Genomic DNA, 26,042 nt, shown 5'->3' on the forward strand with positions numbered 1-26,042 from the left:
GAAATCAACTTAAAAGAGATGAGAGCGCAAAGACATCCTTTAGCATCTCAACCGTGGGCTGAACGTAACTGATCTTGGCGTCGGAGCTAACTCCTGCAAAGGTGAGCTACTCACAGTGGCAAGCTGATGAAATTTATGACTAACCAAATTACTACAGTAAGGAAGGTTCTCCTGCTGGTTCTAACTTAGAGTAATGCTAACAGGCAGCACTCTTCTGCAGTGATTTTTTGAAAGCTTTGAAGTTGAACTTACATTTTGTTATAACAAAATACATGACATGAAGACTGTGAATTACATTACAGAAAAGATTACAGGCTCTTCAGACAGATAAAACATAGTGTAGCGTGGAAGAGTTGACTACTCTGTACACCAAAGGTTTTTGGATATTTTACTTCACTTTTTCTGACATGCAAGGAAAAGATCACTGTTAGATTACATCTTTCATGGTATAGTATAATTTGAACACATTAAAACAAATCAAGGCTAACCAAAAGACAATAATTTCAACAATTCCAAGAATTAAACCAGGCATGTTACTATTTATTTCAAGACAGATTTAAGAAAGAATAAATAGCACTTGATAGCCTGTAAGCTACCTAAGCAATGCATGATCCTCATGTTTTTACCCCTTAACACACTATAAAGTTACCTTAACAGAAGTTCTTTGGGTAGTTTTTTGTTAATAAGGGCTTCATCATTATTTGAGAAAACCTAAAAATAGAAAGAAAAATCATCACTTAGACCTACAAGACAAAAGCTTTTAGAAAGTCTTTTCACCTTCTACTTAGGTACTTAATTGTTTTAAATTACTGTTCCCATTTTCAACATGTCAGTTGGCAATACTATGAAATTATTTCAATACACACAACAGGGCCACACTCACACATACACCTGGTATTCCCTAGTGCTAAGATGCAACTGTGCTAAAAATTGTGAAGCAACTTGACAGTCATTAAACAAGCAATACAAAGACACATTTTCATAGTATTCTAGGCAACAGCGAAACTTCTAGCAATAGCTAGACACATACAAACACACTCTAGTGTCCTAAAACTGTCCTATTACAACAAAGAGAAAGAGGACACTTTCCAGTTATTCAGGTCCCTTCCTCCATTGCCTGCAGTGCAAATACTTCAGCCCAGGTACGTGAACATGGATAAAATAAAATAATCTAAATTTAAATAATTTACTGCCACAGGTATGACAGCAACTGCTACACAAGCAAGGGAAGCACCTCAAAAAATGCTACCAGAAAAACTGAAAATACCTCTCACCCAGAATTTCCTAACAGATCTCCTAGGGAAAAGAAAGTGGAGAGATTGAAAGAAAATGCCAAAAGAAAAAGCAGGCAATACACAGGAAAATGTTTCTGCAAAAGACAAACAGGATTAGTCAACAGATAAATAGATAAGCTATGGAAAGGAGATACTGACAACTTATTGTAAATATGCAGGTTTGAGAAATGTTGCCATTGAAAAACGGCAATAAACAAAACAAAGTGAATCAGAATCATATTTGCAATCAATTTAAGGAATCACAGTATAGACTGGAGAGAGTCAAAGTCACAATCACTTCCCCTGCAAAGAGAAGATCATTAGGTAGTCATCTGCTGTCTATATTACCTGAAACAAAAGCCAGATGGAGATCCAATATAGCCAAGAACTTTTTGAATGCTAAAAGGTAAACTGGAAGTAATCTTTCCCCTGTCCTCCACTAAGAGTATGCTGTTCCTTACTCAGTGTTATCCCTTGTCCATCCTACCATCACACATTATCACTTGGCAACTATGCTTTGCTTCTTGGGAAAATAAGGAAAACAAACAAAAAACAAAACAAAACACAAAAAAAAAACCCCAATCAAACAAACAAACCCAAACAAAACAAACAAAACCAAAGAAAATCAAAACCCAATTCTAGTTCCTTAAGGAGAAAAACATTCATGACTTTAAGCAGTTCCACACGGCTGACTGCAGAGGTTCTGCTTTACATCCCATACACATTGCTGTCAGTGTACTGACTTTATGCTGAAATACACTATGCACACCAACACTATTTTTAGAAGTAGTTGTCTGAACTTAGCAATTCATTGATTTATGAATTATCTGCATGTATGCCATTTTAGGATTATATGCTACTCATGCTTTTCATCTTACAGCCTGAAAACAGTATCATATATTGGGATAATTTTTTTGAAGAACAGTCAAAACATAGTCCTGCATTTAGTGCAGTACTCATTTAGAAAAAGAAGACATATATGCCATCCTCATGGAACTTAACATCACTAAAAACCGAAGTGAGGAAATATATTTGTTGCAGAGAAGGAAGTTACCTCTGTGAAAGCACGCTAGATCTATGGTAAAATCAATGAGTGAACTTGGATCTTAGTAATTCTGGCCTAGATTTTGAACATTCAGTATCAGAGACCACTAAAAATATTCTTTAAACTTAATTATTCTATAGTTACAGATAATTCCTCTAAGGTTACATCACCTTCCATACACTTCCCACTTATGAGCCTAAGTATTTTTAAATAAAGCTACTTTGCAGACTGCTACTAGTGAACACATGCCATCATTTTGCCAGTACAAAGGTTATCACCTTTTCTTTCTTTACACTCAAGATTCTCAGATGTATAATAACATGGATATAAGCTCACTGTATGAAGGCAACAGAGTATTTAAGTTACTAAATTTGTCACATTCAAAAAAAATAACCTCCCAGTTTTGCTTCCCCTTCCAGATTGTTACACACACTAACTACCACTAGTCCTGGAACATAACTTGTTGGTACACCACAGTCAGCTTGCCACTATTAAAAGCACCACATACTGTTCTCTTTTGGTCTAACAGTTGGTGATAAAGCTCTTCTGTTTTTACCAAAATTACTGATGGAATTGTACATTTGTGCTTTTGTACCAAGTTTGGCAAAGAACTGCAGTATGTTCATAAAAGCACATTTTTCTCTCTGAAGAAACATAGGAATATTCACAACAGTTTATTATGCTTATCTTAAACATTTGGAAATTCCTTCCAACTACAATTTTAAGATCGAAACAAGGTTATACTAATGATTTTGGTGATTTTTTTTTTTTTTTATGATGCAATTTCAGTTATTATCCAGTCCTCTTTTGAAGAGGACTATTGTCTTTACAGATGAAACAGTTCTGTTGGCATTATGGCTCAGTTCCATGGAGATATTTATGTATCTAATTTCTACTGACATCAGAGTCAACAAGGACCTTCAACCTGTCAACTTGACAAATAAAAAGTTATTAAAAACCAGACTCAAAAATAGACTTGCTTAGTAGTGTGCTAAAGCAAATAAGTAGAGATAAATTCGGGAAAAAGGGAAAATTATATCCAAGAGACCTAAAACAACATCAGCAAAAAGACATAGCTACTGAAAACAAGGCTGAATTATTTATCAGGTCAGCAACAAACGCAATGTTGGGTCATTGTCACCAAAGGAGACAGCAGTTTAGAATTAAATCCATACATTTATGGCTGACAGGGCAAACATCCTAGTTAGACTGTAAATACTGCCGTGTCTAAAAAGCATAGTGTCTTTCAGGTTTTCACTGGCATGAACAGCATTTATTTACTGTTACTTATGTAGTGATAGGCATTGTAAGGACAAGGTGTTTTAAAGGAAAATCCTGATGAAATAGAATTAAACTTTTATTCAGTTCCCCTGATATGCAGATTTTTATTACCAAACACAAACCACACAAGCTTGCTGCACATCTCTCTTCTTCAATAGACACCTGATTGCTGCCTGTGCAATCTCCCCTTCACCATACTACTGAAATCACCTCTCACTGTAGTGACAGGAAAGCCAGCAGATCAGCTTTGCTACACAGAGCAGCTCACGAGCACATTGAAGTTATGAGTGCAACCCTTAAAAGCTCTCTATTTAGATACAACAGAAAAATGGAGGAGGAAGAAAAGGGAAAACAATTTTGCTTTACTATAAATTTTGTATTCTCTCACGTGACACTATAGAGTGCTCTCTCATGGTCAGAGAACTGCTGCCAGCTGATGCTTTCTCCAGAAATGTACAACTGAAGCATTGGACAGGCAGACCAGCAGAATCATTTAACTCTATGCAAGTAGCAAAAGGTAAAGGTATCCAGGCAACAAAAGGAGTGTCAGACAAGCAATGGGATGCACATTTCCAACAGAACAGAACTAAGTGATACCCAAGACACAACAGCCGGTGGCACAGGACTGGTGTTACATTAGAACTCCTGGTAAAGCTTTCTGTATCAATAAAATTATGACACACCAAAGTGAACCTTGAAAGGCTATCCCACCTCAAACCAAGCTTGCCTAGAGCAGAGACAGAATGGCCAAGTCTTTTGTTTCAACAGCAGACACTATTTGCCCTCCAGGCTCTCACTCCCATGCTCAAGCTGCTCACCATGCTCCATCACAAGGTTTGACTTTGTGCACTTTAAAATCCCAGCCATTCTGGTCTGTTTTGGTCACTAACCTCTTTTTCCCTTGGACCCTCTGCCAGAGCTCAGGGCATTGTCTTCAGTAGGCTCACAGCTTCCTCCTTGCTGTCAGATAGATACCTACTGGGGTCTTTTACACTGGTCATTCCTTGGGGTGTCTTCTCTTCCAGCACTGTGACAAAGTGACCAATAAAAGCAACTAGTACCTCATATGAAATACTTCTGTACTTACTGTGTTGGTCAGCTTAAACAATTAAGGCCCATCTTTGGTGAACAAGATCACATACCAGGCTGGACAGGGCTTTGAGCAACCTGGTCTAGTGGAAGATGTCCCTGCCCACGGCAGTGGGTTGGAACTGGACAAGCTTTAAGGTTCCTTCCAACCCAAACCATTCTGTGATTCTATAAAATATGCCTGTGAACATCTCTCTGTCTTTCAATAATGCCTTCCACTGACCTAGTCCTGCCTGTAAGAGCTATATTGCTTTTAAAGTTTCCCCAAAGTACATGCTGTCCAATATATTAGAACCTGCCAGGCAGAAGCAGCTGGCCACACTGCCCACTTTGCTGCTTGGTTTTCTTCCAGAAGACCCATCATTCTTGTTTTGCCAGCACTGGTATTCATACCACATCATTCACATTTTACTGGAGGGAATCAGTCTGGCTTTGCAAGGTCCTGCTCTCACTGGGTGACTGACCAAGGTCATTCGTGAACTTCAGAGCTGATGTCCGTAGCTGCTCTACTCTATCTCGAGGCCCTTGGCTGTTCCAGCTCTTAACATGGAGTAGGAGGTGCTTGGAGGTTGCTTTGACTGCTGCCTTGAGCACACAAGAGCATTCTCAGTTGACCTGACAGCTCACATCACCCTTTTCTGTGTGTTTTTCAGAAGGGCTGTCACCTACTGCCAACAACATATTTGGAAATCACCAATCAAGCCCTTTCAATAGCATGACTTACTGCAAGCAGCCAAGGTAGAAAGGCCTAACAGGTTAGCCTGACCTGTTACCTGAGCTGGCTGTTCTTTAATGCAAGACTTAGGCTCATCTCCTATAAAGTCACCAATGAGACAGCAAACCTCTGAACTAGCCCCAGATATTAAGCATACTTTCACATACTACAGTCTTACCAGTGCTGTTATTTAAGGTGCTGTGACAGATCCATATAAGCACTTAATTCATGTAAATTATGATACAAACCAAAGAGATACATCTTGTTCTAACCACTAGCAGAGATGGCAAAACAAACCCAAACTGCATGGCAAAATAAACTACCTCTTACCTAATCTTTCATAACTAGAGACTTGTTTCAGCTCGATGCAGGGAATAAATAAACAGGTAACAAGTAATCCAACAACTACTGCTTAAACAGTAAGAAATTTGGAAAAAGCTGTTAATTGTATCCCTGCATATTCTATAAACACACATAAAGAAACAGCTGAAAAAACAGGTTTGACAAAGGTTTACCCTCATCTTTTATTAGTCATATGCTGACTGGTAAATCTTTTCTTCAGTTTCTTTTCTTTTAAAAGATGTTTTTAATTACTATTTCCTTCTTCAGATATTTATCCATTATTCCTTTTTTAAGGTTATGTGCTTCCAAATATAAACAAAATTATGAAGCACTTAGATATTATTCCTAAAAACCAGAACAAAGCATTCAATTAACAGTCAAATCTACAAAGCAGTTTAAAGTAGAACATGGGAAAACCCGTATCATCTACTTTATGGGCTTGGAGATCAAAAGACCTGTGGCAGAAAATTAAAATGAGATGGATGAAGCAATTGTTGACTGTAGCCCATCACAAGGGTAGATTGTGTATCATGCAGATGCTGTGGTTTCTTTTTCTTGACCAGGCAAAGAACAAATAGCTCCTTAAGTATCAAGCAGAGACCCAAACTCAATTCACAAAAGCCTAAGCTCAAAATAACAGAGAAAGTTACTTTCCTTTGACGACTCACATAACATTGAAATTGTAAGCAGAAATACTGGGATGGATTATAAGGCACCTTCCATCACAAAATTCACAGGGACTGTGTGCTCAAATTACAGTTTGTTTCATCATAAAAATAACCTATTTGGTTTCATGCAGTCTTGAAGAATTATGCCATTAAATACACATTCTCAGACACTCAGAGCATGACAGGCTTCTGAAAAACAAGCCTGAGACAAAAGTCAGTGTCCCTTTCTTTTGGTGCAGCAATATCTGGTTAGGCATAGCCATTCAGTCTCAGCCATCCACAGATTCATCAGAGCCATTCACATTGCAGATTCAGAGCCCTTAGGAGTACACCTTTCAAAACTCCTCTGAATCATCACTCCTGCATATAGCCCTATGTATGTCAGTAAAAACAGCTAAGTTTTACTCACAGTCTCCAATACTAGCATATGAACCGACACACCAATAGCATAACAATGGCGACCTGAAATCATCCCAGAGTGTGTACATGGAGATTCTTCTGCAGCTCCATTTCCCCAGGAGTTTGCATCACTCTAATTTTGACTGCCACAGCTCTCCCTTCAGCTACGCAACCCCAAATCCAGAAAGGCAATTCTTTTTCTTACTGTACTTAGCTAAAACTGTAAATGAAACTACAGCTTGAGTCCTGACTGCATGGATAAAAACAGAATCCCATCTCCTAAGCATGTGTGAAACAAAAATTTTGAGTATTAATATTTCCCCCCAATGTAACTGCTCTTCAAAAATATCTTTGAGACTTGAAAGCTATAGTTCATTCCAGAAATTGCTCTATAGCTTCTACAAATCCATTTCATAGCAGTGCTTGATCTGTATCATAAACACTATGTCAAAACTGATGGTTTCCTAGTACTGAGTGTGTGAAATCTTTATTACAAAGAGCAAATCTTCTCTGTGAGGCAATTTCCCTAGAGCATGAACCAGAAAAAAAAAAAGATGACACAGAATCTGTGTTGCACCTGCATAAGCCATATATGTAGCATATAATTAATAATAGCTTTCAGTTATAAAAGACAAAATTAGGTACCTCTTAATGATTACAAGCAGCAATAATAACTGACTTACAAGGAAACAGCATCACAGTAGCATTTCCAAAACACCTTTTTCAAACTCTTCCAGAAAAGAAGTTGAAAATCAGAAGATAAACTGGACACTCGCTTAATTGCTAATATTTACCAAAGTTTCTGGTTCATAAATTTACGCAGAAATAGAATCACCTTGATACTTCTGCTTAAGAAGTACATTATAGACCATTTTTAGAACAACAAGCACATGCAGACATTTTGCCCCTTAATATTTAGATAGCTACTGCGTAACTTCAAGTCATGATATGGAAACGCCTTTTATCTGTGAAGCTCTAACCTCAATGTCAACTTCTGAAGACAAACTTGACATACGGGTAGAGTTTCACATTTATGCAGATTTGATGTCTTGTCTCCTTATTGATTTAAATTTACAGAACATACTGGTTAACCAGTTGAACAGCAATCAAATCCAATGAAAACAGAGTTTACTATTTCCTTCTGCCTGAAGGAGAACATGGGAAAACACTGGGGTAGAGAAAGTGAGTATACCATGAAATATGGCCAATATTTTAAGGGTAGCAGCTTGATACCAAATTTAAAGTACTTTCTTGTGGTCTACAGAGCAGTAGCTTGTGGTTCCAAGTAGTCATAAATGTGCAAGCCCAGAAAAGGGCACATTTACAGTTCCAGTCCTCCTCTAGCACGAGTGCAGTGGTTCCTCTAAAGTAAAGTTAACAACCCAAAGGGAATCACTCAAGAGACTGGCTGGAATTGATTTTATCAGCTGAGGTGCCCTTTACTTTAAACAATGCAACTATTGTTGCATTTCCATTACCGCTCTGTACCCAACAGAAATTATTTTAGCCAGTTTAGACACTTACGTTCATGCTGTAGTTTTCCTTGCGGCTGTGTTTTGGTGGTTTTTTGGAGGGTAGGGGTAGAGTGTGGAGACGGGACTGGTAGGCATAGTAGAGAGATCATTGAAATCAGCAGAAAGTATGCATCTTACAGATTCTGTGCTTTCTTTTGCTTGGTCAGGTAAATAACAAATTCCTCCTTATGCATCAGACACTCAAACGCAATTTGCAAAAGCCTCAGTTCAAAACACAGGAGAAAGGTACTCAGTTTTGACCATTCAAGCAACTCTGAGACTCTACACAAGACGCACTGAAATAGAAGGTAAGGCAGCTTCCACCACAACATTGTTCACAGGGAGCGTTACTCAAATTAATTTCAATCTCATGACAAGAATAATCCACCGGGTTTCATGCGGTCTTGTAGAATCAGGCTATACATATACACAGATTTAGAGACATTCATAGCACAGTTAATTCTTTCGAAAAAATCAGTCTGAGAAGTTTGATCTTTACAAGCTACTAGAAAAAAAAAACAACTTTCAAACTAAAGAACTAGTTTAAATTTTGATAGACAGACACTTAAATTTCTTAATCCTGAAAAATAAACATGGAATTGACAGAGCAGATACCAGCACGCTGTGAATTTTAAGTTCATCGTTATACTCTTTCAATGCCTTAAGGTACCTTTTTCTGTTGCAACAGTGGATAAAGATTTCCTGCATTTTTTAACAATGCAAACCTAACTCACCATTTAGAAGTTACTCTGTTTACAATCTTCCCATTCAGAAGCTTTACTATTAGAATATCCCACCCTGTGTTAAAAGTTCAAGTGGGAAAGCTGTTTTGTAAAAGCTCAGACAGCTCGACTCCAGCCCTACTGCATTCCAATCAAGTCACCCAAAATACATAGCTCAAGTACAATCAGAAACTGTAACTGTCTTTGCATTGTGCTAAAACATAAAGAGGGAAAAAAAAAAAAAACCAACACAAAAACCCAAACCAAAACCAAACCCAAACAAATCAATAGAGAATCATCTCCCTAAAGAATGCAAGTGAATGTTGCGACCCGTCTAACCTATCTCGAGGCTACTGTCTGAACTGCGAGGAAGACCTTTTTGCAACATCATCTGGTTTTGTCCTACTTAGCATATGCCATGTATGTATGTGTATTTCTGATTCATCAGAAACACTACCAGAACTATTACAGAAGTTGATAACAATTAATATTAAATTAGTGCAGTTATTCAGATTTCTTCATTGACAAAATATTTGAAGTACTGTTCATGTGCAGCTTTCTGTTGGCATTCAGATCAATATTGTCACAGTGCCAGATTAGTACTATTTTTCTACACTAACCTAAAAATAGTTGCCATGCTCCAGTGAAAATCTGACTTTCAAACTTTCCACATCTGCTAGCCTGGTGTTAACCCTCATTTTAACTGAAATGACTAAATATTCCAGTTGTCAAAATAAACAAACAATAAGCTGATGGTCCTTCTGATTTGTAGGACCATTTGCATTCCCTATACTAAAAGGGCTGGTGTTAACTGGCCAAAATTAATTCCTTCCTCACACTTCTTGAATTTTAAACTATGCAGCTATAAGGAATTAAGAGGGAAAGAGCAATCTAAACAGGACTAACTCTATAACAGAGTAGTTCAAGTATAAGTATTCACTGAACTTAATATATGGAAAATATGAAAAGACTTTTTAAATTATGCTATTTCATCCTTTTCTTACCACCTGTGATGTGCAACTAAGGAGCTGCCCAATATAAGAACCTGCACAGCAGTAAGGCTTATCCAGCATAATTTCTGCAATTTTACCTGTGTCGTTCCAACAACAGTTCAGTGCTCTTTGCAGATTCTATGTCTGCTGCGTTTAGATTGCTACAGGTTTCTAATCAGGAATGCCAAAATGGATCACAAAGGAAAACTCCGTACCTGGAGTTCGGTCAATGGAAAATATTTACTTATGTTGTGAAACAGTTTATAAATATTTTGTTTGTTGTTTTTCAGTCTGCAGTTGTCCTAAGTTTAGAACATGAGGTAAATCCATTTTATTCAATTGACTTTTAAGGTACTGTATATTCTCTGATGTGGAGTAAGACGTGATGGAATACTAACGTGAAGAAGGACACGTCATTAAGTAACATCATAATCACCAGTATTATACCATCCACAGCCTCATTCACTGCTTACTCCTCCATGTAGCAACAAATCATATCTTAGAATTAAAGAGAAAGAGCACAAAGAAGCCTTTATGCAAGGAAGAAGAGAAAAGATACACCACCACAGGGATATGCTCCATAGAATCACAGAATCAACTAGACTGAAAAAGACCTTTAAGATCACCAAGTCCAACCGTTACCCCAGGACTACCAAGCCCACCACTAAACCATGCCAATATGGGCAAACTGATCTCCCCTTATAGCTCCCCTCATAACCTCCACCTCTCACAGGGGCCCACACTTGGAAAGCTGTCACCACTAGCCCCCATGGCTGCCCCTCACACCCCCATGGCTGACCTTGCTCTCCCCTCACGGCCACCTCTTCTCTCCCCTCACAATCTCCCCTCATGGCCATCCCTCCTTTCCCTTCATGATCTTCCCTCATGGCCATCCCTCGTCTCTCTCATGATCTCCCCCCATGGCACCCCTCCTTTCCACTCATGATCTTCCCTCACGGCACCACTCCTTTCCCCTCATGGCACCCCTCCTTTCCACTCATGAGCTTCCCTCATGGCACCCCTCCTTTCCCCTCACGATCTTCCCTCATGGCACCCCCTCCTTTCCGCTCACGATCTTCCCTCATGGCACCCCTCCTTTCCCCTCACAGCACCCCCTCCTTTCCGCTCACGATCTTCCCTCATGGCCATCCCTCCTTTCCCCTCATGCCCATCCCTCCTTTCCACTCATGATCTTCCCTCATGGCCATCCCTCCTTTCCCCTCATGGCACCCCTCCTTTCCACTCATGATCTTCCCTCATGGCCATCCCTCCTTTCCCCTCATGGCACCCCTCCTTTCCCCTCACAGCACCCCTCTTTTCCCTTCATTATCTTCCCTCATGGCCATCCCTCCTTTCCCCTCATGGCACCCCTCCTTTCCCTTCATGATCTTCCCTCATGGCCATCCCTCCCTTCCCCTCATGGCACCCCTCCTTTCCCCTCATGATCTTCCCTCATGGCCATCCCTCCTTTCCCCTCATGGCACCCCTCCTTTCCCCTCACAGCACCCCTCCTTTCCCATCATGATCTCCCCTCATGCCCATCCCTCCTTTCCCCTCATGATCTCCCCTCATGGCCATCCCTCCTTTCCCCTCATGATCTCCCCTCATGGCCATCCCTCCTTTCCCCTCATGGCCATCCTTCCTCTCCCCTCATGATCTCCCCTCACGGCCACCCCTCGTCTCCCCTCATGGCTGCCCCTTCTTTCCATCCCTTTGCGAGGCTGAGTGCTCCCTCCCTAGAACTTCCCACACGAAGCCCACTATTGTTACACACACATAAATAGACGCAAAGCGATTTTCTGCCTTAAAAACCGCGCACTCCTTTATGTGTGAAAGGCTAGCAACTGCGCCTTCTTCCTGCATCTATCACTGTAACTATCACTGCAAAGCATCAAACACTTAAACTGTAACTGAAGACGGGGATCATACCAGTGCCCTTTCCCGACATGCTGCATCTGGTCCTGCTCACTCCCCCTTACACACCTTGCCATCTCCTTTCACAACCATCATGAGGCACCTCTCTGCTGCCACTCACTGTGTGCACATACCGGATCACATCCCCATGTATCATACCCACAGAGCAAACCTCAACCAACCCCTTCCTCCTTTGCTGCACTCTCCCCACACGTACATGACACTGTATCTCTACATGCAGATGCAACAAACCTCATGACCACCACACGCCCCCCACAAATCCATTATAAACCCATCTGTGCGTTAAAGCATTACAGCTAGGCATACTTCTGCATAGAAGCAACTGGCACTCTATAGACACAAAATACCATCCCCTATGTCTGCTACATGCATATAAAAAGTACAGATAATCCTTGCCACACCCACGGCATACGTGCCTATAAAAACATCCCCATATTATGCCACACCCAATATTCACTATATATATACACACAGAGGCACAAGCCCATACCAGACAGCAGTGTGCAAACACAACTAGATACATAAGATGCCATGTCATTTCCCTGCAAGCAATGTTAAATCTCTGCTACAATACAGACACAGACATAACCGAAGCCCAAATCATAGCAGATGCACACACACACAGACATGTTATATATTATGCTCATGACCTACTGTACATCTCTTATACATACACATCCCAGGCCACACCCTGGCTTACTGCACATGCATAAGCATACAGCACAGCACGCCATGCACCCACGGTGTGACACTGCCCTGCGCACCGACACATACGTTACCTTCCTCCCTACTCCATACGGGAGGACGAGGCACCTCTGTCACGCCCCAGCCGCTCTGCACACCCGTACACATTACCTCTCCCGTGCTACGCAGCGGGACAGCACACACCCCTGCCACACCTGACCCGCGCTGCACACAGCCGGGCTCCATGGCTGCTCCGGCGCTACACGGGGAGGACACGCACCCGCCACACCTCACCACAGACACGCAGGCTGTGCCCGCCCTGATTGTGCTCACAGCAGCCCCACCTGCTACAGACAGGCAGACAGACAGACAGGCAGACAGACAGACACTCTCTCCACCGCTACAGCCGCGGACGACACAGCGCGCCCAGCACCACATCCGCACCGCCACTGTTCACGCACACCCGCACCCTGCCTACCCCGCCCGCCAAGCGCAAACGTTCCGCCTGGCCGGGCCGCCGCCGCCACCCTCCCTCCCTCCCTCCCCTCGGGCTGAGGGGCCCTCCTGCCGCCCGGCCCGGCAGCCGCTCTACACGTCCCCGCCAGAACTCCCTCCCCACGGCGGCGGCTCCCCCCGCCCTACCATCACCTGCCCGTCCCACCTCGCCGCCGCTCTCCGCCCCGGACCCGAGCCGTCAGGGCCAGCCCCCCTAAAGCCCGGCGGCGGCAGAAGGCGAAGGGGAACGGCGGGGCGGGCCACAGGCTCACCATGGCAGAGGCGCGGCGGCGAGGCCGGTTGTCCTGGCGACGGGGAGCCCCGAAGAGGGCGCCAGGTGCAACGCCTGCGCGAGCGCGCCGCCGGAGCCGGGGCGGGGCGGGGCCGCCGCCAGCACCATGTGACCGGCACCGCCCCTGCGCGGTGGGGCCGTGCCGCCCCGGCTCCGCCCCCTCGGCTGCGCGCCCCGCCCTCTCACCTCAGGTGGCGCCGGGAGGGGAAGGGGGAGGCTGTGTCATGGCGGCTGCCGAGGGGGTGTGAGGGGTGGTGGGCTCGCAGCCTGTCAGGTCCGTGAGGGAGTTCGGCGCCTCCCTCGGCTTTCTCCCGGTGGTAGGGCATGGGCAGCCGTCGCCAGTCGGCTTTTGGGGTTTAGAGCAGGCTGTGTGCTCGCAGGTGAGGAGGGTCCGGTGTGGTCGCTCTCCTGAAAGTGTTCTGGTTTTGGCAGGGCAGCAGCTGCCCTCTGCTCCCCCGGCCTGCAGCCTGGCGTATTGGCTGCTGGTATGTATGTCACATGTATGGTGACATGTTTAGTCCCGAGATACTGCCTTATAAACCGGAGGGGTTGCTGGGGGTGATAACCTCCTAAATTGCTACGAAACCCCCCCCAAAAGCTTGTATGTCAGCGAGGGAAGCACACAAAAGCAATGCATGCTGTCAGTACGAGCACGGCTTGCTCCTGTGAACACCGCTGCCAGAGCCAAATGCAATATTGTTAATAGCACATCTGCTCAGCAGTCGCAATACCACATGCAAAAACGAGGAGATGGGAGAAAAAATTATCCCAGCACGTTCTGTTTTCTGTTGATTCAGCCCTTCAGCTTTCTAAGAAACACAAGTGGCCATTGCAGAGTAACTGGAGCTTGCTCTTTGGGACGGGCTGCATTCATTCCTGTGAGGAATGAAACATTCTGGTCTGAATAACAGTAAAAAAAATACTTTCTTACTCAAGTGTCCTTTCTCAGAACCTGCATGGAAATAGTTGGTACATGCACATACCATTTGTTGGCACATCTCTGAAGCTACTGTGCTGTGCTCTCCAGCCTTCAGGGAATGACCCGGTTCGTACAGTTGATCTGGTTTGTGTAGTAGGGAAGAAAGCCTCAGAAATGTGAAATATGTATAAACAATTTGGCCATGTTCAGCTGAACTGCAGGATGCCCGGACCAGCAGCTTCAACGTTCTATTGGCTCACACTTAGAAAAAGTGAAACAAAAAATACGACATTTTTTTAGTCCATTGAGAATGCCTGGACGGTGTTATAAAGATGACAGATTTTCCTATCCGTACAGTAAAAAATAAAGGAATTAAGGGAGCTGGAATCTTTTCAAGTTGGAGCAACCTGAAGATAAAATCGTTTTGCAAAAAGAAGGCACACTGCACAATAAAACCAATGTTCGATTAAGAGACATTCAGGATGATTAGTCCAACTGGGATCTGTTTCTGCAAGGGAGGCAAGAGAGGAGGTAAAAGTGCACGTTGACTTTTGTTGTGGTATCACTTGAAAATTCAGGAAAAGCTTACTCAAAACCCCTTTAGATTGACTTGAATTTTGTCAAGTATAAGCAGTTAGTTGTGGAAATGAGACTTGTGTACAGAAGCGTATACATCCTGGCCTGTCTTTCCATTTCCTGCCTGCAGAATGTCTCAGGATGTACATCCCAAGTGTTAATGTATCCATGTTCAGTGTCCTGTTTTCAAGCAAAACACAGCAGTAATTTGTGATGGAGAACTTTTTCATCCCAAAAATTCCCAGCTAGCTCTAAGTAGAGAGGAAGGGGTGAGCAAGAGGCTGCGTGGTACTTAGCTGCTGGCTGGGGTTAAATCACAATGTGGTTGTAGGCAGCTAACTTTTTAAACTACTACAGTGGATCTGAAGGAGCTCATCTTTCCTTAAGATAAATGGTTGTGACAGGAAAGTCCGTGTCTATTGATTACCATTATGAGTAACAAATGGTCAGTGATCTTGTTTCTAGGATGCTTTTTTGCCATGCTCTGCATGTTCACATTAGGGCATATGTAGATGTTTTAAGTCTGACATGGCTTTTCATGCACTGCCCTGTAAGAACTAAAAGATCAGGACTTCCCAAAATGCCTTTTTTTCCCCAAGGGCAACCGCAAGACATGCCAGGTTTGTGCCAGGATTTCTACTTCTGTGTTTCTGTTGCCTTCTCGAAAGTTACTTGTATACCGCTAGTCATGCACATACCATAGGTTGGGAATATCCTGCCCTATCCAGATAATTTGTGGGTGTCCAAATGAGTGACTTGATGAAGTGACACAGTGCATCCGCAGCCACCTCATTCCTGGATGGTGAGAAACACATAACCTGCTGTCAGACCGGGCAGCCACTCAGAGGGATCCTGGCAACCTGCAGATGGGAATCTCAGGACACTTGGCCAAGACAAACTCAAAGCCCTGCATCTGGGATCAGGACTTGCATCCTTGAGGAAGCTGGGTCCTGAGGCCATGAGGGGCAACTTGACCATATTTTGGTCACAGGTCATATTTGACCCAGCTATGCAGAGCTATGGGTATGTCCCAGGTGGTCTTAATGCATGGCATCCTGGTTGTTGTCCCTGTACAGTGGCTCTCACCACGCTGCCCTACATCAGGAAATTCCAGACAACTAAGGAAGGCTTCTGAATGTCAGCCAGCCAGTGTTTTGAGTTAGAGAAAGATGACGTGTGTCAGCTTTGTGTTTAAGACATTCCCATAAACCCATTTTTCCTAGTTTTGAGAGGTGAAGGTTGGCCCTTCCATTATGTTCCCATTATTTCAAAACAATTTGAAGAGGTGCTTTTAAACTCAATTCCATGTTGGTGAATCTTTGCCGCAGAGAATTACTTTATATAAACAAAGAGCAAAGGTTCAACCACGTAAAGTCTTTGAACTTCAACAGAGTCATTGAAAGAATGGGTTGGCAATGCTTGACAATTATTATCTGTGTGAGGGTTTGATAAGCCATGGCACTAGTCCTGTAAGTGCATATACAGTTGGTTATCCTCACCCACTGGCGTAGCTCAGTAAGCACCAAATCAGACAGCTGCTATAGAAATTCCTCCATAACCAGCTCCAGAATTCTCTATGTGTACTTCTAACACAGTACATTTGAAGTGTTTCTCAGAGCATGCTTTCATTGCCATGCAGAAGGAACTCTGCTCAGGTGCTTTTAATTTAATTCTAGTTTAAGTAAGTGTTGAAAATTCTAGTTTAAGTAAGAAGTGTTGAAATTTCTGTTAGATTTACCCTTGTTTGGGAAAACTAGTTTGGTAACAGTTTGGAGAGTCAACATGTTCCTGACAAGGACATAGTACATATGTTCAACTGCTGTCGCATATATCTATCAACAGTACACAGATACAGACTAATTTTCCATGCAGCACAGTCTTGTGGTAGCAGTTTGACCATGTATGGCTTCCCCAGTAGCTTAGTATATATCTGGCTTAGAGCTGTGCTCAAAAAACTGAAGTCAAAATTAGAGAAATAAAAAGTCATTGTAGTAATATTTGTGTGGTTGCAAATAAAACTTAGGTTCACAAATGGAGTGGCATTTATTGCATGTCCTAATCTTCTGTCTGTGTCAAAATAGATGTGAATAAAACTGTTTAATACTGTTTTGAATTTGTTCCCATTTGTTGCATTCATGTGAAAACAGATGAGCATGACAGAAGCAGCGGTGGAATAGGATAGCCTTTACAAAGTGCAAGAAAATCCTTTGCTCGTACACTGTGCTGCTGTGCTTTTTGCTTTTTCCTTTTCCATTTACAGACATTTGTACGCCCCTCACTAAAAGATATAAATGTGAACTCTTACAGATCTTTTGCAAAGATTTTTGTCTGAGCTTTGTGTTTTGGGGTAAAATATGGATATTTATTTGCATAAAAGTACCAGACAGATGTTTTTTATTGTTACACTCATATTACTGGTAAAGTTTAGTAGACCTACTTTGAGCTTTGATTAAGTGTGTGGCATGCAACAATTCTTTGTTGGTTTGTTAAACCTGTTCTACACTGTACATTGTGTCTGGGAATTTTCTAATAATATTACTTTGCAACTGCGACATAAAAACATTTTAATGGAGTTAAGCTATGGTCAGGCAAGCTGAGAATTACTGCATCTCTGTTGTCTTAGCAGGTAGAAACCTGAGTGGAGTTTTATTGGCTAAAAGCAGAAAAGAAGATAAATACTAGAATTTAACATGGAGAATAAAAATGGTTGTGGTCAAATGTCTTGGCAGCATTTCTGCTTTCTCTAACCTTAGAAGACATGCTGTTGCTTTAACTGAGCAGATATTTCATGCCTCTGCCGTTTCCATTATCATATACTTTCTTATCATGTGTTTCTTAAATGTAAAAAATGTGCTTGATCCTTTGAAAAAGTAAACATTGTGAAACACTGGACTTTGATTTGACTTAAACACAGAGAGACTCTTCTCATCTGGCTCACCAACAAAAGCTTGGAGCACAGTAGGGAACCTGGACAGAAATATCATACATATCTATTTTGTACAGCTTTCTAGTTTCTTTAGTTTCATTGCTCCTTTCAGTGATGGTTCCTTCCCAAATTATCACTTTGAACTGGATGCCTGAGGCTTTTGATTTATTTGTATTCAGTTGCTTGAGTGCATAATTTTGGACACAGCTGAATTTAAGGCATCTAAATTAGCAGCTTAAATTAGAAGAACAGATTCCCTTAATAATGACCTATGAGAAATTAAGAATCTACCTGTTCCATATTGACTGCATCTGGAACCTGACATTAGATGCCTCAAGATGTAAACACAGTTATATGTACCAAGTGAAGCATAAATATTAATGTTATAAGGAGGTTCTTTGGTGCTTAGTGTAAGATCTTAGGGAAAATTTTGATTTTCATGGACTCTTCAGCAGATACATTTCCACTGAAGATGGCCCATGTTCAACAATATACAGCTGGTCAGAGTGTTAGAACTGAAAAGCAGGAGTTACAGAACATGGTATACACTTGGAGTGTGAATCATGAGTTGCCTGAATGCCCTTCCAAAATTGAATGAATGTTTGAAACCTAAGCTCCAGTCCTAATCCTACAGACTCTCATTCCTAGCTAAAGTACTTGCTACTTTGATTTCACTATTAATGGTAGCAAGCACTGCTTTGGATAGCAAGTGTTTGCAGATGAATCACTAAGTTGCCTTCTATGGAATAAAAATGAGGACAATAATTTTGATGGAGGTTGAAACAACTGCTAAACCTATTACTAATGGTTGATTGGAAATGCTGTAACATATCCAGAAAAATGTGCAATAACATAGAAAAGCATGCAAAAACAAGGCTAAGACCATATTTCTAAAGAATTTCCATAATCTCTGCATTTTTATGTAGGAAATATATTTAAAATATAGAATACATGAGATCTAAAAACAACTATCAGTTTGGTTTGGTGACAAAATCATAATGGCAACCCTTCAACTCCCTGTTGTAATAAGCACTTTAGTAAAGGGAATAAAAGATTTTGAGTGAATCATACTTATTTCAGATTGGATATGTTATAAAGACAATATATGGATCCATGCAGAACATATTTTTGTGTCTTTTCATTATCAATAAAATAAAGGCACATCAGAAAAAAAAGCGTAACTTTAACAGCTTCTTTCTTTGACAGTCACAGAACTAAATTAATCTCCACTGTAATTCTGGTGACATCGGTGAAATTAGTGCAAGAATTCATCCTGTGAATTTCACTTAAGTTTTTTTCTGTTAATTATACCTTATATGGAAAATAGAAACAGCCAAGAAATTCCAAGGGATTTCTAGAAGTTGTCAGTGAAATGCTGTCTGCTTTCATAGAGGTTATCCACTGCAATACATACTACTTTGGTACATGTATTGTGATGCTGTTTTAATTTTCTGGAGGACAAGCTCTTTGCAGGAATAAAGATTTGCCAGAATTAAAAGTATACATGCAGTGTACGTCAAATAGAGCAAGTCTTTCAAAGGTACAGAATGAGACAATTACTTTAATTAGTCTAGGAGCAAGGTCCCTGTTTCATTAAGTCCTTTGGAAAGATGACACTGATATCAGTGGGTCAAGCTTTGGCATGGTTTAAGATTTCCTCAGAAGTCCATGAACACTCAGTACTAAGCAGTATAAAAGCTTGTACCTTGTGAATGGGGAGGCCCTGATGCAGACATCAGACCAGATGCTGCTCTTGGTCCCATCACTTGGACCATATGATCTGCCATGGCTGTAAGACTGCTTTCTCCCATGTCAGAAGGTAGACAGAAGTCCTCCAGGTTATTCTTTCAAGAGCCTGAACATAACCTGCCTCTAGGAGAAGTGGATTTACAAGTGGCATCCACGGACAACATGGATGTTGGGTTTTAAGGTCTCAGGTTATCACAGCTAGTCAATTCAAGAGTAACATCTCCTTTCTTACATTAATGTATTATTTAAGATCACTTGCTGGAGGTGCCTTACCTCTTACATTGTTCATCTACAGGAGTATTACCAGCTCTTGTGTATTTTCCTGCCCATGGCAGCAGGACTGGAACTAGATGATCTTCAAAGTCCCTTCGAACCCAAACCATTCTATGATTCGATGACTTTTTGCATCCATTGTGTACGTCTTCTGCAGCAAGATGGCCTTACATGTTTTCTCTCCCTGTCAGTCACAGTCTGGCTAACACTGTAGGCAGAAAACAGTCAGGAAGTGAGCAGGCTTTGGATCTCAGAAACTACTGGGAGAAAAGTCAGAGTTTGGAGGAGAGTGAGGATGGATGAAAAACAAATGTTACACAGAGGAGTGGTGACAGCTGGATGAAGCAAGTTTCAAGCAGAAAGAGTTATTGTTTAAAGTGTGACATTGATGCTAAGCTATTACTACCAATAATACATACTGTGACTTTATGTAGGGGTTATCTACGATTCTATTCTGTTCTGAGAAAAAGATTCAGTCCTGAAGTGATGGGAAACAAGCTAATCTTATGCAAGGAAGGTAGGGAAAGCTTTTTACATGCCAATTAAATCACTTTGCTTGCAGATACTCCTTTTATAATGTTCTGTAGCATTACCCCTTGCTGATGTTTTTTCTCCGATTTTACATGGTTGCACGGAGGTTATCCATGGTCATCCCGCTGGTGTATTCCAGGCATCCAGTGACTACTGCAGCACTGTGGGGTTGATGTAGGGATTTGGGAGATAGGATGCTGGAAATAAAAACATCAAATGGAAATAGCAGATGCCTCTACATTTCTCAAGAGTCAGCCCTGTAGAGCGTAACAGTCAGGAAGGTAGCCATGATTTTAGACTAGCCTTAACATCTTTCAGACTGCAGCCCAGAATTCATCTGAGTGCAGAATGTCAGAAAGGGTTAAACCCAACACAAAAGAGGTAACTGAAGCTGCCTTTTCCAGCAGATGTTTTTCTGAACAGTACACATAATGATTTAGAATTACAGAACCACAGAATAATTCAGCTTGGAGGGGATCTCAGGCAGTCATCCTGTCTGACTTGCTGCTCAGAGTAGAATTGGCTCTGAGATTAGAGCAGGTGGCTCAGGGCTTTAGCCAGTTTGATCTTGAAAACCTCCAAGGATGGAGATGGCACAGTCTTTCTGGGCAACATATTCCACTGCCTGATTATCCTAATAGAGGATAGAGAGAAGAAAGTTTTCCTAATATCCAGTAAAAACATATCGTGCCTGTTGTTTCTTGTCCTTCCATCATGAACCACTGTCTGAAAAGCCTGGCTCCATCTTCTCAGCAGCCTCCCAAGAGGCACTGGCAGGCTTCTGTTAGGTTCACCCAAAGTCTTCTCTTCTGCAGGCTGAACAAGCTGTGGTCCCTCAGCCTCTCTCCACAAGCCTCCCTAACCATCTCGGTGGCCCTTCACCAAGCCCACTCCAGTTTAGCTTGTACTGGGGATACAAAACTATGCAGTATTCCAGATTTGGTCTAATGAGTACTGAGTAGAGGGAGAGAATACCTTCTCTGGAACTACTGGCTGTGTTACTGTTAATACAACCCAGGATGCAGTTAGCTACCATTGCTGCCAGGGCAGATATTCTTTGCTGCTGGCTGATGTTTTGGCTTGCTGACCCCCAGGACCATCAGAGTCCCTTCCAGAGAGCTGTGCCCCAGAGAAGGGAAATGCCACTTTGTTCTGGCTTAACCTCTTCTATTGACATGGTCCTGGAGCCTGAAGGTTCCAGTGGTCCTGCAGATGAAGGAGACAAAGGGGGTTTCTTCCCACAAAGGGTAAGGTAGTCTAGGGCTGCATTTATCGCCAGGTGAGCGGCAGCCTTTCTGTAATGGATGCAGTAGAAGTACATACTCTGGATGTGTTTGGGCTACAAACAAGGTGTCTGTGTTCCCTTTGTAACAAATGGAGGCAGGCTCCTTGTTCAGTGAGGCCAGACTGAGGCAGTGACTTAACTTCCGTCAGCAATCACTTTGCTCCCATCATCTGCTCTTGCTCAGCTGAGGAGAAGTCTGAGAATCTTAATTTCACACCCTCATGGAATCTGAAATTGCTACCGAACAAACATTACCCACTCCAGTTGCTTTATCAATCTCTACTTTTGTAGATATATTTTTGTCTTTGCTTGTTTTTTACCCTCTCAGGATGAAAATGACACTTGACAGCAAGAATGACCATTGCACGCTACAGAAATGAACCAGGAAATTATGTTGAGAAGCAAGACATTTGCATGAGCATATTTGTAGAGAATAAGGCTTCATGTGGGTGGAATGTGCCTGTTGCAAAGGTTCTGTGGTGAAATTTACTGGAGCGTAACACTGGGGGTTTGAAAGACACAAATAAGCCAAACCAACATACGTGTTTGCACTGTTTAGAGAGGCATTTTCAACACGGGGTGCTAAACCAACCTCATTTCAAAGCAATCCAATTCTCCAGGTGCTGTGTAGATCAGCGGGAAATTGAATCCCATACTCAGAGGAAGGCCAGTAGAGAAACTAGTACAGTTTGATGGACAACACAGCACAGGACTAGGGTCATGACAGGAGGTGACGAAGGAGGAAAAGCTGGAAGAAAGTCAATGTAATTAAAGATCACAGAAAGAAAGGCAGTGCAGTTGCCTTTAGATCCCGTATTAAAATTTTTCACCTCTTAAAACCGTATTTTTCAGTAATACTGCATTGAAAACAGTAAGTTACGGGGGTGATATAATACTATTTCCTTCATTCAAGTCATTTCCTGACAAAAATAAGGTGTTTTCTGTCAATTTTGTAGTAACCAAAGAGTAAGCCAGCTCTGGACTGGCACTTAACCTTGTCTGATGTCAGGTTGTGTCACACTTCAGCTCATAACAAGCGTGGTCAGAATCCGATGTAACTGTAATATATTTAACTGAATTTCACCAATTTAGGTGGACACAATTTGGAATAATGCATTGGCATCACAGCAGCTGTTTAATTGCAGTGTTATTAAATTCTGTAGCCATTCAGTATGCCACAGCTTTATACTACACATTCATATTCTCAGAGATACCATTAAATTTAACAGTTAATTTCCCTGTAGCTTGAAAGAGTGCGGACAGTCCAAACTTCTGCTACAAATTACACATGGAATTACCTAAACTTGTCATTCAAAAACCTCTTTAAACATCTACAAACCCAGCCGTTGTATCCAGTCTGTGCCCAGTCTGGGGGCACGTGTATTTGCCCACAGGATTGAGTTGGTAGCACCTGTACATGAACATTTAGACTGGAAGTTTTAAACCAGGAGAAACTGCAAAGATGTTGAGACCTCTGAAGTCTGGAAACAAGGCTGGTAGGTAGGTGAGTAAGTACTGACTTGTGAGTCAACCCTCTGGCTCCTCCTGCATGTTCGGTTTTTGGTTTATCATCGGTGTTTCAATAGCTGTGAATTGTAGTTAATTCCAAACTGCAACCGAACATCCATGCACACAAAGAGAGTTTATTTTGCAATGGTAAATAAATAAGGTGAACAGTTACTTCACGCTGGTAATTATGTGGCACGGAAAGCCTAGGAAGAGAAAATATTGACTTCCTAGCACCAGTATTTTCTTTCTCTCTTTCACTCTTTCTAATCTCCCAAATGGTTTTTTTAATGACACAGCTTACGTGCATGTAGTGCTTTTCATCCAGAACAATGCCAAAGTGCCATACAGGCTCTGTATTGTATTACTGAAGCCTCACAACAAATGCATTTTTCTGTATTAGCACTCTGTAGAAAAAAAAAGGACCTTGTGTACATGACAAAATACATCAAGAAGATGAAACCATGCATATTCACATATAACCTGTTAGATCGAGATGGAAGGTTAATGTAGAACCTCCAATATTGCCTGTATCAATTTTCCATTTAATAGTTCAAGTATTTTAATGGCATATTAGTTAAGGTTTCGTGATCTGTAGAATAATCAGTAGGTATTCCAGGCTTCTTTATGTTATGGGAGAGAATGAAGCAGGAAACATACAATGTACTATAAAAAAACCCTGAAAAATGTGTTTCTGAATTTAATCTCACATAAATTGAGTTTTCATTTCCATTTCACTTGTTTGTTTTTTGACAAATAGATGGCTACAACTCTCCTCCTTGTTCTTTAGCAGGGGGAAAAATAAGATTTTTCTTAACTGTTTTGCAAGTGTAACTATTACTGAATCCTGTTTGGTTTGCATTTAACATCCAAAACATTGTAGTAACAGGTACTTTGCAGTATTTTAAAAGCATATGGTTTTACATATAGGTAAGGCTTGCATTTTATACGATACCTATATTTTCTCATGATTAGTTATGAACTTTGTCCTCGATAAGTCCTCTGGGATATAACCCAGCTGAACTTTGCAGCTATTTATTGTCTCTAGGGGGGTTTAAATAACAAGTCTGTGTAATAGTCTCTCAGTTTAAGGGAGTTTCAGTTCTAACTTTGACCTTAGCATTTCAGAAAGGTCTAATCCAGCTTGATTATCCATCTCCATAATTACGGTATTAAAAATGCAACTCTGTATTCTTGTAATTATGTGAAACTCTTCCTCCTTTGCCTGAATCTTAAATAGCAGAGCTTTTCATAGGAACTTTGCTTTGGTAGGAATCACTGAATAGACTTACCTTTTCCAAAACTGGGGGGACCTTGAAGTGTAGTGTCTCTGCACCTTCTGTTTCAGCATGCAACAACAAAAATGGTGCACGTTTTATCTCAGTTTCCTCTTTGGAAGGATGTCTGAGCTCTGTGTCTGTGCATCGCATCTAATAGTTCTTGCATACCTCTTGTGTCTCTCTGTGCGCCATTGCGTGCCCGTGTGCATCAGTCATTGCACAAATAACACATCTCCACACGCTCACTGAGAAACATCATAGATTTAAACAGGATCTTTACAACAGCCCTGTCGTGCTGGAATGAATTTTGCCAGCAATGTGCATTGCTAGGCAAAACTCTGCACTCCTTGTCCATAGTGGTAGCTCTACTGACACAAATACAAGGTCAGGCATTCAGCATTGTTTCCTCCTCCCCCATGAGCAGGAGCAGTCAGTGGTATACAATTGAGTTCCCTGTCACAAATGTGACAGAAGTGGACCTCCTGGGACAATCTCTGCCTTGTGGTTTTGGTTATTTGCTCTAAATTCTCTTGACCTTTGCAAGGGTAAGAAGGTGCTCTACCAGGACACAATGGCAGCCATCACCGTTGTCCTGCTTAATGGTTTGCCTGGAAATTGCCTGCAGTTTAGAAAAGCTTTCCTTTTAATTTAGTGCATATGTGAAATAAATTATGCTATGGAATGGTGCTGTCAAATATTTATTTAGTATCTCAGTACTTGGACTCACTTGCCAATCAGATAAAATTAGTTTTGAATTCTTTGATACTGACATCATTTTCCTAACTTACAAATTCACTCTCAGACACAGAAGTAACGAATGTTTGCATTGGCCTGCTGTGAATAGCAGCGATGTTTAGGAATTTTAATGTACAGTTTAGTGTTTTCATAATGTCACTGTGAATCAGTGCTTAATTTTAGCTAGAGACAGCTTTGTCCTTAAACTACTTCTTGTGTTTTCCTATTTTCTAATTCAATCTGAGTGTTAAAGTTGGCTCCTTTTAGATGATTTGCATAGAGTTTCAAAGGCATAGGATTTCCCAGGACATTACTAAGCAGCAACAGTGGCTGCAAAGCCAAGTGTATATTGCTGGGTCAACAAGATTGGCTTTTAACAATCAAACAGAAAACGTAATTGAGAATGATGACTAGTATTTTGAGAAATGCTTTACTGTATGTTACTGTGCCAATATCTGTCTACATAATCCTGATTATTATCTCTCATAAAAATAGCATATGAACTTGTGAAGTTTATGAAAATAAGGGCTGCTCTAAAATGGGCTGAAGACAGTGAGACTAGTTTAAAAATAGCTTTTCTTCTCTGATATTTGCTTCATACAGTATGATAAGAAGTGGTGTTGTGCTTTAAGCACTTAGCTGAAAATTTTGTACATAGTTAACCTTGTGGTATACAGAAGTAGCATCTGAACTGGATTCATTTGGTATTGCTAGAGGTTGATCAAAATCCAAAAACTGAGCACGGACAAAAATGTTTTGCTGAATTTGCTTGCTGAAGCACAGTAAATCCAAAAAGCACATAAGCTCTATTAGCA

General features: G+C 41.5%; 1 protein-coding gene across 5 annotated transcripts in view; it reads right to left on the minus strand.

Moving 5' to 3' along the window:
• The window catches only part of FBXL2 (F-box and leucine rich repeat protein 2), a 73,007-nt gene that overhangs the window by 32,606 nt on the left and 14,359 nt on the right, over positions 1 to 26,042 (minus strand). For 3 of the 5 annotated variants that reach the window (XM_065665438.1, XM_065665439.1, XM_065665440.1), the window contains one exon: positions 650 to 711. In XM_065665438.1, the coding sequence (XP_065521510.1) occupies positions 650 to 711 (62 nt within the window). Of the gene's footprint in view, positions 1 to 649; positions 712 to 13,427; positions 13,547 to 14,430; positions 14,628 to 26,042 lie in introns of those variants that run through there. The other 2 variants (XM_065665441.1, XM_065665442.1) reach the window with 2 other exon arrangements.

The sequence above is a fragment of the Lathamus discolor genome, chromosome 2 (genome assembly GCF_037157495.1).
Source record: "Lathamus discolor isolate bLatDis1 chromosome 2, bLatDis1.hap1, whole genome shotgun sequence".
In the NCBI taxonomy this organism is placed as follows: Eukaryota; Metazoa; Chordata; class Aves; order Psittaciformes; family Psittacidae; genus Lathamus; species Lathamus discolor.